This window comes from Porites lutea, chromosome 9, assembly GCF_958299795.1.
Source record: "Porites lutea chromosome 9, jaPorLute2.1, whole genome shotgun sequence".
NCBI lineage: Eukaryota > Metazoa > Cnidaria > Anthozoa > Scleractinia > Poritidae > Porites > Porites lutea.
Window position 1 is genome coordinate 32,712,240 of NC_133209.1, and position 15,342 is coordinate 32,727,581.

Genomic DNA, 15,342 nt, shown 5'->3' on the forward strand with positions numbered 1-15,342 from the left:
CGTAATCTTCCCTTCCCACTGAATCCAGGCGGCTGTGCTGAAGCCAACGAATGTGACATAATCACGCTTGATTTTTTAATTTGCAAGTTGCGCGTCAGTAAATACTAAAAAAAGTCAAAGATTCAAAAAATTCAAAAATAAAATTCAATTATTAAAATTCGACTCGCGGTCGTGGACTGATAACTTAGTTATAATTCCACCTGTTATCATTTGTGCAAACCGTCTTATATGTTTAAATGATAACAAAGTAGCGAGTTTAAGACTAATGAAGTCTGGGAAACTATAGGCGGGGATTGGCGGACAGAGCACTTGAAACTAAAAGCATTTTTATTATAATGAGCATTTTTGGATTGTAAATGAATCAGACCAAATTAGGACAATTTTATCCCGTTTCACTTCCTTCACCGAATTACCTGTACAACTTCTGTAAGATATGCTAAAAATCTCAGCACTTAAGTTTCACTATGGTTTCGGTGATTGCTCATGTGAATTGAGTGATATACTTAGGAGAAAAATGAACATAACAAAAGACAGGTAAATCAAGAAATTTTACGAAGCTGAACTTGATATATCCGTGGTCCTCTGCTTTTTACGCTTCATTGAGTTGAGTCACCCTGCTACAAGCTTTGATCCTCGTTTGACAAAAGTAAACATTTTAAAAAGCCAGTTCGAAAATGAAGGCAGTAAATCCTTAATATGGAAAACGCCTTTTTCCAGTTGCGTTCTCCATATATAGAATATTCTAGTGATTCTAATGACGTTTTATTCGACTTCCGTTGTCGCCCTGCGAACGGCGCCGTACACAAATACCTACACTCCTCTATAAGACCGGAAGTAGCGAAGTCGTATTTCATACATGTACCTGAAAGATTTACATCCAATTTGAAGTATATTACTTCGTGGAAAATTGTAAGGAATTAGACGATGCACCTGAAGAAAGCTCCTGCACTGATTCTGTTGGTATGGAAGCTGATGTGCCTTGAGGCAGGCAAGTTCATCTTAATTTTATATTTTACTCCATATAATCGAACCATCTCGATGTCGAAGACGGTTATTGATGTCGGACGGTCTGTTCATTATTTAAGGGAACTTACACGCCAAGAAAAAACATGAACTCGACAAGCTTGTTGTACATATCATGCATGGTTAGTGATTCCTTTTAAGTAGGTGATGATGAATGAAAAACGAGTAAACTCAACAAAATTGAAAAAAATGAAGCCAGTAAATCTTATAACCTCTTAAGTCACCTGTAGCAATAATCAACCGACAAGGTGAAGCTTTATGTAGCTTCTTCATTCTCGTTTAATGAAATTTTGATTGTTATTACCATTACCTAAGAGTATTATTTTCACTTTCTAAATAAGTACTTTGATACGAATTGTACTTATACTCAAATGTAAAGTCACGCAAACGAGGTAAAAGAATCGCGTGACTATCCAGAGGCAATCATCTCGTTATTGGCTCTTCGCGTGATGCAGTGGTCTGCTTCTCATAGCTATGTTTACTTTGTCTTGGTGGAATCGACTAACTAGTGGTAGTTTTCTCTTCTGGTAAACAGGACAGTGAGTGTTACGTAGGTATATGTAGAATCTTTTCGTGGATGTTAATATGTAATTGTGAGAGACTGGTACAAACAGGCTTTTAATTGTCATTATAATTATAAAAACTTACAATGTGAAAAGAGATATCCTAAATAAAATACACGGTTTATAAAAGTCATTCAAAACTCATTTTAAAAATGTCCGCATTTCCTGCATTTACACTACTAAAATCGTCAAAAAAGTCTGCATTCTTGAAAAGGGATTCTAGATTCTAGGTCTTAGGATCATCTCAGGATATGAAATAAGCTATTCTTTTGAAAATTTTTTACATTTGATAGATCATACTTTTTATAAAGTATTCCACTTCTAATATTATTTTACACATAAATATGTCAATAGTCAATTTAAAAATAATCTTTGTGAAAAAGCAAAGCACACACGCGAACGCCTAACTCAAGGCCGGGGCGCGACATTCATTACAACAGAAATGGCCGTTTTCACACTAAAGACGGATTATTCGTGTGAGACGGGTTATCCGTTTGATGATTCGCGTCAGATAGGTAATACGTCTTAATTTGAAAATGGAATAGTTTTAAGTTTGCATGAACAATCCGCCTGACTTTATCCTTCAACTTCGACGGACAGTTTAAAGACGGGATTATCCGTTCCAGATAGCCTGTGTACAACCGCTCCTTCCCCTCAGAAAAAAAAATCGGAGAGGGGGTGTCTGTCGGGAAGGGGCGATTGTACACAGGCTAGTCTCAGACGGATAATCCGCGGCTAATGCGTTTCGGGTCACGTGGTCCGAGAGAGTTCGCCACCGAAATGCCTCGACCGAAATTGCGTGGGAAGACGCCGTACAGGGACTATGCATGGCAATGTCTACCGTAGCGTCTGAGAAAAACAGGGAAATGTTGTTTATCGGCAACTTGTTTTACAAACAGTAAGATATCTTCGTGTTGTTTCACTAGTGTTTCAAGGGCACGACCTCCTGAAAATCGCAAATATTAATCCCCAGCAAGAAGCCACCCTTTCGCTATGGAAAAAAAATTAGTTCCCCAATAGAGCGGCCGAAATGGAAATGGGTCTTGGTCAACACCTAAAAGGCGCTTTACCTAATGTGCGTACGGAGCCACACTAGCCGGGAAATAAAAAACGTAACCATAAGTGAGTTTAGTACCTTCCTTAAAAGTAGCAAATCTAGGGAACAATTTCTTTTACGGTTAACTTTCTTTTACCCTATTTACGGCTAACGGTTAAAATCTTTCAATTTTTACGGCTATCGACTAAATTTTTGGCCGTTTTACGCCTATCGGTTAACCCCATTGAGACCCTCCTTTATCTCTGTAATGTGTTTTCGGGATTTTTTCCCTTTCGAGCCAAAGAAGCAAAGAAGCAAAAAAAAAATAATAATAATGCCTGATTTCAGGTTAGTGTTTTAGCTGATCATTTTTTCTCCTTGGTTAATTGAAATTGAAACCTTCTAACCACTCAAACGTAAAAGTATAAGTAAATCAATCAATTAATTAATATTAACGTTAATTATTAGTATTAATTATGAATTTTAATTATTAATATTAATATTAATGAATGAAGTAAATAATATTGTTCGTATTGTCCGTTCCATCAGACCAACCCAATGGTTTTTATCTCTAGCCCGAAGTCTTTCCGTCATACTCACTCAGGCCATTAACAAATAAGCGACACTCGCAGCGACTCTACGCGCGTTCCTCAATTTCATTGCTTTTCACAAAGAAGCTTCGCTTGGGTGGTTGAGTTTAATTCAAATTATGTTAGAAAATTGTCCTCGCTGTTTTCTTCCATTGTCGGCAAATTTTTTAAACAGAAAGGGCAGGAAATAATAACCCATCTTATCACGTCATATCAAAGTAGAGATGTGACTATAAAGAAATGGAGGGATTCTGAACCTAATAGAAACAGTCACTACGCCCTTATTGCTAAAGAATGGCCCACAGGTTCTTATGGGAAATTTGACAGCATAAGAAACGACATAAAAAGAGCGTGGATATGCGAGGAAGAAACAGGTGTGATTATCAATTTTATTTTTAATTTTCAGATTCTTGTGGTCCAGCTAAGTTCTTTGCAGGTCTACACATAATTAATGTAATCATTTAATAAGGAAAGCGAGAAATGATGACGTTGTGCTTGCCTATATGTCTAACTGATCGACTGAAGGCCCTTTTGGCAGAAAGCTACACTGCAGCTGAGGAAAGTTTAAAAACAGTGCTTTCCAGTGCTTTAGGGATTCCATCACAGAATCTTTATCAAGTGATAGGATTCAACGTTTTTTCAGGTGATTCCTATTGTGAATCAGGTGATAAAGTGATTCGGTAGATTGCAGTTGCTCGTCACAGTCGTTGGCAACCGTACCATTCTGCAATACATACAAGTGCTATCACTTGTACACATGTACAGTGTACGAGAGTCACGCATCCCGAACGTTCACCAGTTATCGCGATCAGAATGTCTAACTTCTACACGAAAAGCTGTCCAGTATAGTGCGAACACGTAAATATCCGATATGTGACACTCCAATTTACAGATCGGCGCCGCGCGGCTTCATGCACAGAAATCACACTTACATTCGTTGTTATGTGTGAACAAAAGCCCTATATATCCGGTACGGTTTTCGTGCTGGCACAAAAGTTATGCAGTATAGTGTGAAAATAGCCAAAGTCTAACACAAAGAAAGACAATACGAGGTTGAAAAAAAACTAATCAGTTCAGCATCTCACAGAAATGGGCGTGAAGTACCGCAATAAATAGTAATATGAACAGGAAACATACATATCGAAAATTATATTAGGGTACGACTCCCAAATAAATGCCTTGTCTGTAACTTCTGGGCCTACTTTGTACTAAACTACTGAGTATCGAAATAATATGCCGGAGAATTTCCAACGACTTATTATGTATATTGGATCAGGTTAATTCAGCTGCTATCTTTGGCAAGAACATAACTAGAAACAGGGATCATGGTTTACCACTTGTATCCGTCTTCTAGACAAGTTATATTTCTTTTCGTTTAACTTTGTTTGTTTTTTAACGCAAGACATCTGTCAAGGGGTTTGTACGCATCACAATCCAGCTGCAACAACAATAGCAACGTCAGGAGTAACCGCAGCCACTACGAAAAAAAGGACAAGTTTCAACATAGCAGATCCTACTTATTTTTCTTCAGGTTTGCACAGTTATGTGTATCTTTAGTACCTTCACCGCATGCCAGCGTCCATGATTCACAGACACATACTTCAAACCACGTAGATGGATGAATGGATGGCTAGATAAACAACTAATCAAATAAAACAAAAAACTGATACAAATTAAATTAACTGATTTAATATCTGGAAAAAAAGAAGTATAACTTGCCGCCGGTGGTCCTTGACTCTGACGTAATCATTAGGTGATTTTCTATTACTGAAGTCTAGTCGTGCAATACGCCCTAGAAACCCAAGAAGTACGTAATCAGATATTAACTATTCTATTCTTCTCTTGACAGATATTACGACTTTAGCGAAAACGTCGAGTTTAAGTGAGCGAAAAACTGCAAAAAAAGATTCATCCACAGTTGTCATTGTAGCAGCGTCACTAGGAACAGTGCTATTTGTTGCACTAATTGCACTTGCTGCTTTGGTTTTGCTAAAGCGAAGAAGGCGGCATAGTTTGAAAGGTGTAAATGATTTTCTCATAAAATATCATCTGTTAAAAGGTTATGCCATCCGTATGATATCTCTATGCCATACAGTTTCCATCGAAAGATGTCTACCATGCTTGAATTAAATTTCAATGACTTTTTCCGCTCCAAAAAATTGGTATTACCTGGCTGCTTCCTTTGTAGTCGTCACTCAGTCCAGATTCATATTATAGTTAAACGCCTAGGCTATAAATCTTTTCTCAGCTCCATATTAAATCGCGTTACTTAGGCTTCAGTTACATTAGAGGTCTTTTAAAAAACTCCTTTCCCGACAAATAGAGATTTACATCGTTAATTTCACTATCGACGTCTCAAATAACTACGAATCGGAATGCAAATCTAGCGCTTATCGTGACTAGCCGGTGTAGCGAATCTCGCCGAGTCTAGCTTGGGCAAGGATTTTAAATCTTGCACCCTCCCGGTACATTTGAACAAAACATGACGTTACGGTGTAAGCGCTTGACGATTTTATGGGAAAATAGGGGACTGTGAGCAATCTATGCGCTGTAAATAATGGTCATTCTAGTCTGTTGTTTTTTTTTTCAGATTCTGAAGAAAAGCCCAAGAAAAAAGCCGTGTAAGCGTTATTTTTTAATCATGTATTTAAATCCTCGAGTTTTCAAACACGAGGAGTGTCTGTGTTAGCTATAATGTACTTTGGATTATCCTTTAACTCACGTCATGTTTTTTGACATTTTGTTCTAAATGTGCCATTTCACCGTAAGAATACCCACTTATGTGATTATTCAAGTGGCCCATAAGTGCGTTCATAATATAATGGTCTTTTTGTTTCTTCAAATCCTTTGACTCCCTTTGTTAATTCAAAGGAACCAACCAGAGAACTCGTACGAATCCATCGATCCTGTTGAGGATGCAAAGCTGCTAGGGGACCCAAATACCGGCAAACCTAGTCTTATAAAGACTGAAGAAGTAGAATACGACATGGTAAACAAAAAAGAGGACACGAAGGTATGCAACAATGCGAAACTCCTTAAAAAAACGGAAATGTACAAAATCATAAAAGAGGTTTTGTTTCACTGTCTTTCGCAATGTGGGTTAGCAATAATTGATCAAAAAAAAGATAAGACGAATTATTATGAAGTATTACGACTTAGTTTACATTTTTTCTGGAGAAAAAAATGTTAAAACAAGTGATGCTGTGGTTATTAACGAAATATATACTAATTACTGTGGTTCGTTTTAAGTAAATCGGTCCGTATCATAGTCTGTTTTTCCTCTGTACAGCTTAAACCCAAGAAAGCTTCAATCAAGAATTTGTTGCTCTTATATACAGCTATTTCGAGAAAGGTTGTCGAAAAAGGTGCACGCGACAATCCCGAAAGGTATTGTGGGTGGCTTTGAGTTCACTATTCTTCAAAGAAATTTGCAAGAATGGCACAAGAGGCCATGGACATATGTTTGCGATTGCTAAAGGAAAGCAACAAAAGTAGGTTCGACAGCTCAAGTGTCAGGAACAGAGTATTGATCATATCCCATATCACCTCTCGGGATTGTCGCGTGCACATTTTTTCCGACAACTTTTCTCGAAATAGCTGTATCTGGTCAAAAGTATTTTCAACAAATTTACCACGCATGATATAAGTCAACTTTTTTCTCTAACAAAAGAATCCTGTTTTACAGCAAAACAATAGAGATCACGTTGGTGTGACTAAACAAGCAACTCCCAAAATGGACCATAAGTACGCTGTGGTTAACAAGAAAAACCAAAAGGCAAGTTATGTTGTCAGTTGTCCGTCAAAAAGAATTCATCTTGAAATAATGAACCAGTTTCTTGTTGTACTAGTATTTGTATTGCCTGAATGTGGAGCAATTGATGCTTTACCTTGGAGCATTTAAGAAGTAAGAAAAACTTTCCCTTAAATTTGCGAGCAACGAAAATATTTATGCACATTTCAGCTACACCCCGTCGTCACTGATCGCCCGCTTCCAGAGGCAAAAGGCAAAAGCAGGTCACTAAGCCACCTAAAAAAGGACATAAAGGCTGTTAGGGTTGGACGCAAAAGACATACGTACCTTTAAGTCAACCTCTGTGACTTTAATAATGAGTCAAACATAGCTTTCCACTTAATGTATTTTCTTTCTTTCTTGTTTCTTCTTTTTAGTATAATTCCTTTTCTTATTTATTTTTATAGCAAAAGAAAGGAGATGTTGTATACGCCCAGCTTGATATGCCTCGGTTAGACGACGCCGGAAACAACACCAAAGTACGCAAACATGCTCTGTACGCGCCCACGGTATATGCTGACGTGAAACCGACAGGAGTGATAAATAAGGCGGAACCAAATTCAAAGCTACCAACATACGAGAACGTACAGAAAACAACCGTTGGAGTGTAAATATAGTTGAACACTATAAAATGTCCAGGTATCTTGCGAAATTAACCAAAAATAACGTTAAAGAAATAAATTTGATATTCTCAATTATGACAACCGTCAAGGACTGGCTCATCTCCAGTTCTTAAGGGAAAGCTTTAGGAACGAGCTCTAAAGTCGAACCGTCGAGTGGTCGAAGAGAAACGCCAAGGAAACGCACTTTGCTTAATTAACTCGTATTCTACCTCTTTAAAAAATGCCTCTGCTGTCCCCTCCCCCCCAAGGAATGTTGACCGTGTAGAAACAAAACTTGAATGTATAATGTCAACACTGCAGCGGGCGGGAAGGAAAGGGGGAAATGCGTCATTTTGAAGCAGCCTGGCATAAAAAATAATGATAATAAAATTTAGTAAAATAAAATTTGAAAGAAATAAATGGATACCTTATTATTTAGTTTCTCAGTCAACTGTGCAGCTGATTCCGTGGGGGAGAAATTCCTACAGGTACGAACCTGGCAAATGTAACAATCTCAGTCATTGGTCATGGTAACTTATGAAAATTCCATCGCGTATAAAAGAAAACTCCCTTGCCTTTCCGTGTCTGTATCAGGACTAGTTGTTCCAAAGGGGATTCAGTCCCAAAACCTTTAACCGAATGCATTAACCCTTATTGGCAGACCAGCGGGGGCTTTTGCCCCCCCCCCCCCCCCCAACCCCCTTCACTTTAAAGTTGCAAAAAAATTCAATGCGCGCCGTTCAAGCTATGACCGCCAAGCCTAAAATTTTTCTGGGAACATTGTAAAATCATCGTGACGTTGCCATGCTAAGCGAGTTTTGACAGCCTTGTTTTGGTTACATTTTTGTAGATCCAAGATGGTGGATGGTTCAAGTTCCTTCTAGACTACGAGTAGTCCCCATTTTTCTTCAGGGATAGTAGAGCGAGCAAAACGCGAGTGCGAGTGCAAATCACCCACGCGAGAAAAGGCGACACGCGGCGGGAAGAGAGAAAAATGCCGCCGCGTGTTGCCTTTTCTCGCGTGGGTGATTTTCACGCGCGCTCGCGTTTCGCTCGCTCTACTATCCCTGAGGAAAATTGGGGACTACTCGTAGTCTAAGTTCCTTCTTAGTTTTTAGTAATAAATGATGTTATCATGACATCGCTGACAACATTATTTGAGTTAAAAATTACCTTAAGGGCTTGAGCCAATAGGAAAACACATCCTTTGTGAATTTTTTTGTAAATGGGATATTGCGAATTGTTACAGTTACGATTTCGTGACCTGTGAAATCGAAGTAGCTTGTCGGATGAAACGGTGGGCATACTGAAAAAAAGAACGTGTTTCAACAGTTTACTTGCACACAGGTTATTTGCGAATATGTTCTCAGTAGAATTATCTGTGGTACTTGTGGTTGTTTGTGGGCTTCTACCTTTTGACACGGGTAAGTGCTGAAATCAGGCCATTCATATACAAGAAGGTGCATCATGTAACCTTAAAACTGTTTTTCGCTTTTATGATGTGCAATGATGATGACATTAATTTGTTTCAGTTTGGAATGCCCTGGTTTCTTCTTTCTGCTAAACCGCTATGCCCTCACTTCTAAATGTACGATGGATATTGCCTGAATCCGCAAATCAGTTTGAATTCGCCTATTATCTAAAAAAACAATGTTGACAAGCTAAGGAGAAAACTTTTTCACTTTTTCCCCTGGCGCGGGCTCCCATTACCGTCTCCAACGTATCATGATATTATATATAACTTTATTAAGGCAGATAATTTTTTCCTGTAAAAAGCTAATTTTTACACAGCGACCCTATATTAGTAATATTTTAGTAGAAAACACCCACCATGCTCATTATTACAAAATGCTGACAAGTTCAGTTATTCTAGACTGTTCACAGTTCCCTATTTTCTTGTTAAATCGTCAGGATCGATCGCTCGCCGATACGGGGGGGAGGAGGCGATCTTGATTTCATATGAAGGGGTGGGCGTCTTGGTTTAGTAGATTAAGACACTCATCCTGATCCAAGATGGTCGCCCGTAACGCAAAGTCTTTGATCTCGACGATCTTACGGAAAAATAGGGGACTGATCAGTCTACAGTCGTCATTCCTTTTCCTTTAAGATGACTAGCCCTTTATGCCTTGTTTTAAGGAGAATGGCTGATAAAATCGAGTGAATGAGGGCTATTTTTATTTAGACAGGATCGGCTCCTGGTTGAGACAGTCCAAACTGCTACAGAGTACATTAATTACATTAAACACGCCAAAAGCACTCCCCTCCCCTCCGGTCTCAAAAAGTTTAAACAAAAACACAACAAACCAAACAAACACTTTTTCGGTTTCAGCTGGGAATTTTCAGGTTCCGAAAAAATTACTGCACTCTTATGTTTTAATATTTTAGGTACACAAGCTTCTAGTAATTATTCAGGTACGTATCATTCAGTTATTGGTAAGGATTGTTTCATTATGTATTTAAGCTTGAAGTGGATGATGAAGAACTGCTGTCAGAGTGCCTGCTGCAGTCATCCTTCCTCTCTCAACTACTGGTAAGTATGTGCATGCTTTACAATCGAAAGCGTATCAGTGATTTGCCTGCGTGGCAGTTCCCCGCCCATTTTGACGCACCTTAGCCACGTGGGTTATCAATGGCAGATGTTACGTTATTTAGAAATTATTGTATGAGGTTGTTTATGATCTAAAGAATTATGCAGATCGAAGAGCGTGTCATCTGCCGAGTCGCGAAGGCCAATGGGGGCGCACGGATAACAAAGATCGAGAGAGATCTGCATAACTCTTCTAATCATGCGAAAGCCAAATCCAATTATGGTTTTATTATTCATTCATAATTTCTAGTTTAAAAACAAGCCGAAACATGCTAACCTCGATCGATGTAAAGTTATTGTCCTTTGCCTTCTGTTCCTCGGCAAATTAGATCATAATATGATGCCATATGCTTTGCGTATAGTACCCTGCTAGCAGAGTCGCTTCGATCTTTCCTACTTATCAGTACTGGAAGATCGAAGAAGGCTCTGTTCGCAGGGTATTTGCGTAGCAGATAATGTTCATATTGCTGATGCCATTCCTTGAGTTGTGTTTTTGCTGTTGTTGCCATAAGGCAGTAGTTCGGCTATCCAGTTTGAGAAATTTTCTCCTAAGAACGTTAATTGCAGCTTCAAATGTTTTTATAAAGTGTTTTATAAGCACCAAAACAAAACTATGCAGTCATTTTCCAGGATTTTCAGATATTTTTAGCAGGAGCCGTATGAAAATGGACAACATAATTTATTTCAGCTGACTGGCCTGGGCATCATTTACGTAGAATATAGTTTTCTGATAACGGTCGCAGAGTATTTTTCTCCGTTCTCGAAAGCTTGGAGACAAAGGGAATTTTCTTTTTTTTCATTGGTGCAGTTACATAAAACGTTAAGAATTATCAACAAGAAAGTTACTTGTGGTTTCGATTTACACTTTTTAACTTCACTATCAATACTAGAAAGACTCGCTGGAACTTTCTTTCTAAGTTTTTCTAATAAAACTTTATGTTCCATCTTCAAGACACCGATGAAGTGCAACAGAGCTCGGCCTGTTTAAATTGCTGGAAAGCGGTAGTTTTGGTAGAAGGAGCCTTGCTTGCTTTTTTAGCTGTCACTGTTGGGATTTTAGTGGTAAAAGGACGCGCCAAACGTATTAGAAAAGGTACGTATAAATAATCGAGAAAATGCATCTTTATATTTATTGGAAACCTATGTTAGCATATCGTACGTAACTTTAAATTTGATCATCAACATTCAAACCCTATGATTCGATTTAGTAGGCAATGAATAAAGTGCACCGGTAAAGTGTAAGTGCAGGCATTGTATGTGTTAATGCGAGGTTTTACCCTTTTTGCACTGTGACCCTATAGCGGCAATGTCAGACCGTAAAACATTGAAGAAACTACGATGGAATTTTAATTGGTTATATAGGAAGAAGCTAAATTCAATTCTTTCTACTACATGATAAGATGTTAATGAACACTGATACCAAAATCACGTTTTCTCTTCACGCTACAGCTACCATGTTTATTTACAGCAAGTGAAGTCTATTTCATGGTGTTCTGCCATGATGCATAAAAGGAACTCATTACATGTATTCAATTGATTTAAACGCCGACGCCGTATCTCACTAAGAACGATTACTTCCCTTTTTTTTCCTTTTAAAAATATTCTGGGACCCGAGCATTTTTTTTAGCTAAAGAAAAATCTCCCGTCCTTCCTATGTTAAAACTATAAGCTTTTAGGTTGCACTGAAGAGATTCAACCGGGGCTCGTTAATACGCCTTCGTTCAAATTGTGCTTGCATGCTGAGAATAATTATCATAAAGAATGAAAGCGATTTTAGCACATTGACAAGAAAAGACTTTTTATTGGTTACAGCTATATTCACCTAAGTTAGCGTAGAACATAGCCTGAGAACTAATAATCTTAATCTTTTTTTTTTTTTTAATTTTTTCTCTTTCTGTTTGTCTTTCTTTTTGTAGCAGCTGCAAGGGATAAAACTACTGAAAGGTACCGCTCCTGCCAAAGTACAGTCTCAGTGGAAATTTAATAAAATTTCTAGAGGTGTAATTTACAATTGTGGCCGCTAGTACGATTGTAAATTACACTTGTAAAAGTTTTATTAAATTGACCCCCGCAAGAACTTCATAGTTGTCAGAACAAAAATTAAGCGCAAAATGTCTGTATGTCCATTTACACCGACAAACCATTTTAACCCTAACCCTTGAGATTTGTCTGTGTTATATGTGTCGAATACCGTGAGCTGCTGAGAATCTGCAACTACATTTAAACAGCATTCTGAATCTGAATAGCGGCCATCTTAAAAACAAAAACAAAAACACTCTCAAAAACTGTTCTCCACATTAGCCTCTCCTTTACGCGGTTTCATGTCTCTCCATTGAGACATATGAAACTAAACTAAGTAGCTTTTACAAGAAGCCTGAAAAAAGTTGACGTTACACATTATAGGTCTGTACATGGTTTTATTTTTAGTACTGTACATATTCTCATATTTTTATATTATATCTCAGCGTTTTGGGGTTTCTTCTATTTTTGTTTGTGGCAATATCTACTTGGATAATAGCAGCGAAGATGCTTTCAATACTGTAATGAGCTAAGTGTATTAGACCACTTCATATTTAGTTAATTTTACTGAATACGCAATAAATCGTTTGTAATGTATTACTAATTATAAGATAATTAACTTTCGCTCAATATATTGTATGTATTTGTAAATTACTTTACTATATGCTGTTCTTTATTTATATAAGTATATTGATTTAATTAATAACTATTATATAGTAAGAACTAAATCTAATGTAAAGAGAGAGTCTCACCTATAAGCCTTCATGGCTTCTTGAGACTTTTTTTTCTCGCCTTCATTTATATGTAAAAAAGGCAAAAAACAAAATCAATAAACATCACTCAATAAGGGTTACCACTACTACGACGACGGCACTGAATTGGACGTCCTCAGTATGGACCCAAAAAAATTAATAAAATATACATTTCATCAGATTGGTTCCTGATTTCAGTACTTTTATTTAATTGTTCTTCTCCAGGACTGAGCTTGGAGTTAAGAATACCTCATTATTGAATGCAGCGGAGGATGTACGTAGACGACAGGCTGGTGTGTCTGATGAAAACGAAGAAGGAGGGTGCGAATACGAAACAGTACAACCTGGTAGGATGGAATGTGGATACGACACGTTGCGTCGTCTTTCAACAGTAAGTTGAATCATCTCTCGTTTGATTTCAGACTTTTCAAGAACTTACGCATAGATCAAAGAGGAATCGAAGAGTTATGAAGTCTCTTTGTCGCCTTAGTGCTAGGAAATTTCTAGCTGTTGACCAATCCGGGACTGCCTGTGATACTGCTCTGACATATCAGAACATACACATCCGTACCGCCGGCAACAAGGAACATGGCAGGTCTTTTCTACTGGCACGCTTGTGAAGTTGAACTCTAGTCAACTTCGCAGGACACTGGAGAATGGATTGGCCTCTGTTACCGGCGACTTCTGTTATCAACCCAGGCAGTAACGGCCGTAAAGTAGCAGGTAGCTCGGCTATTGAAAACCATGCCCAACTACCCACTTCATATTAAACAAAGTTGATGTGCTGTGTGGGTTTCCAAGGGGGGGGGGGGTGGGGGGAGGATTGCTTTCTTTTCGGATAAGCTTAGCTGTCCTGTGCGGAAGGAAATCTGGGTTGCGTCAATCCTGATTATTAACATGATCATTATCATTTTAAGCATTAATAACGCTCCAGCATTCAATCTATAAACACTCGATTTCAATGTTACTTTCTCAGAAACCAGGAGAAGGCTCCAACACCTCTCTTACAGCATACGACAAGGGAGCCTGCAGTGACTCACCCATATATGTCAATCAAGTGCCTTCTCTTCATTACACGTCGAATGGGTGATAGTCTGGCACTGAAAATCCGGCCTGCATAGATGGATGGATTAGCGGACGAGTGCTGTTGTTGTTGCCTTGGGACTGGGAGCAAGTCAAAAATCTATTCAAATATCTATACTGGTTTAATCATATATTTTAAAAGTTCGTCCTCCAAGAAATTAGCCTCTTACAAGATAATTAATATTGGTCGATCATTTAGTTATTTTTTAGTTAATTCATATATTGGAACAAGTTGTAGATCGTTGAATGTCAAATATATAATTCAAAATAAATTGTAATTGATAATGATTTTTTATTGTCTATAAAGTAAATACCTCTTATTAGCCGAGTTTTCGGTCTGTACGGTAAATTACGGACCGAGTTTTTTTTCCATCGATTTATGGCCCAAGCGCGAAGAGTGCGGGCCATAAATCGATGGGCAAAAACGAGGACACAACTGGACATTGTGTCTGGCTCGGAGTCGCTTCTATCTTTCTTTCGTTGGTCTTTGGAAAAACTCTGCAAATGACAAAGAAGCTCGTCAAGATGATCGGGTGCAGGCATGTTTGTTATCATATTTGTCGAAGGAATTATTCATTTTTCTCTTAGGCAAAACATCTCGAATCTCTGCCAGTCCATTTTCGTCTTTTTAACTGTGTACTACGATAAAATTTTCAAACACTGACTAGAATCCTCTTCGATAAGATTACGAGTTAGTTTCTTCATCGCCTTCGTTCACAAATAAACACAGTTTAAAATGTTGAAGGACAAAGTGAAAATCTGAGTCCTCAAGGTTGGTAGACGTCTTGTAACTTAATTTCAACCTTTTTTTCCGAGGTAAAGAGATTTTAAGCTCCGAAATGAGTATTTTCTTTTAAATTTTGGTCCGTATAACAAGTTACAGACCAGAAATTGACCAATCGCATGGCGACAACAGACTCTGCCATATAATAAACTTATTTACTGAATTTTAATTCAGTAAATAACTCATTATTAAAACAATGATTTATTTCAGACCACACAATTAAGTGGATGCTGATTAGGAAGAATTGTAACATCAAAAATATCAGTCCTTGTCTCTCTACTAAGCAGCCTAACATTTAGCCCTTGAATTAATGGTTTTCAATGTCACGCTATCAAAAATTATAATAAAGTAATAATAATAATTGCAAAACTTTGGTTTTCCACCATGAACAGCTTCTTGTTTTGTTCAGTTCTTCTTGCTTTTTTTTTTCTTTCTTCCCGCTTCTTTAACGATAACAAAGATCTACAGTTATCAAGATAAAAAGCTATTTACATGATGGCGTTATTTTATGAT

General features: G+C 37.9%; 2 protein-coding genes across 3 annotated transcripts in view; both read left to right on the top strand.

Annotated features, from left to right (window-relative positions):
* Positions 1-809: 809 nt before the first annotated feature.
* On the top strand, positions 810-8,034 carry LOC140949210 (uncharacterized). Its single transcript, XM_073398438.1, has 7 exons — positions 810-988; positions 4,615-4,743; positions 5,062-5,232; positions 5,803-5,833; positions 6,084-6,225; positions 6,898-6,987; positions 7,410-8,034. The coding sequence occupies exons 1-7, from the start codon at positions 925-927 to the stop codon at positions 7,611-7,613; spliced, it is 831 nt and encodes a 276-aa protein (XP_073254539.1). The 5' UTR covers positions 810-924; the 3' UTR covers positions 7,614-8,034.
* Positions 8,035-8,884: 850 nt separating this feature from the next.
* Positions 8,885-15,342, top strand: part of LOC140948510 (uncharacterized) — a 74,887-nt gene continuing 68,429 nt past the window's right edge. Inside the window, exons 1-3 of one of the 2 annotated variants that reach the window (XM_073397756.1) lie at positions 8,885-9,028; positions 9,990-10,016; positions 12,108-12,135. In XM_073397756.1, coding sequence (XP_073253857.1) covers positions 8,965-9,028; positions 9,990-10,016; positions 12,108-12,135 — 119 coding nt within the window. In that variant the 5' untranslated portion in view covers positions 8,885-8,964. Of the gene's footprint in view, positions 9,029-9,989; positions 10,017-11,143; positions 11,279-12,107; positions 12,136-15,342 lie in introns of those variants that run through there. The other variant, XR_012167050.1, reaches the window with a different exon arrangement.

Bases quoted from the DNA above. Each gene is read 5' to 3' on its own strand.
- LOC140949210 (XM_073398438.1), top strand. From the start codon at position 925: ATGCACCTGAAGAAAGCTCCTGCACTGATTCTGTTGGTATGGAAGCTG. The intron at 989-4,614 runs GCAAGTTCATCT...TTTTAACGCAAG, and splicing joins GCTGATGTGCCTTGAGGCAG to ACATCTGTCAAGGGGTTTGT. The intron at 6,226-6,897 runs GTATGCAACAAT...CCTGTTTTACAG, and splicing joins ACAAAAAAGAGGACACGAAG to CAAAACAATAGAGATCACGT.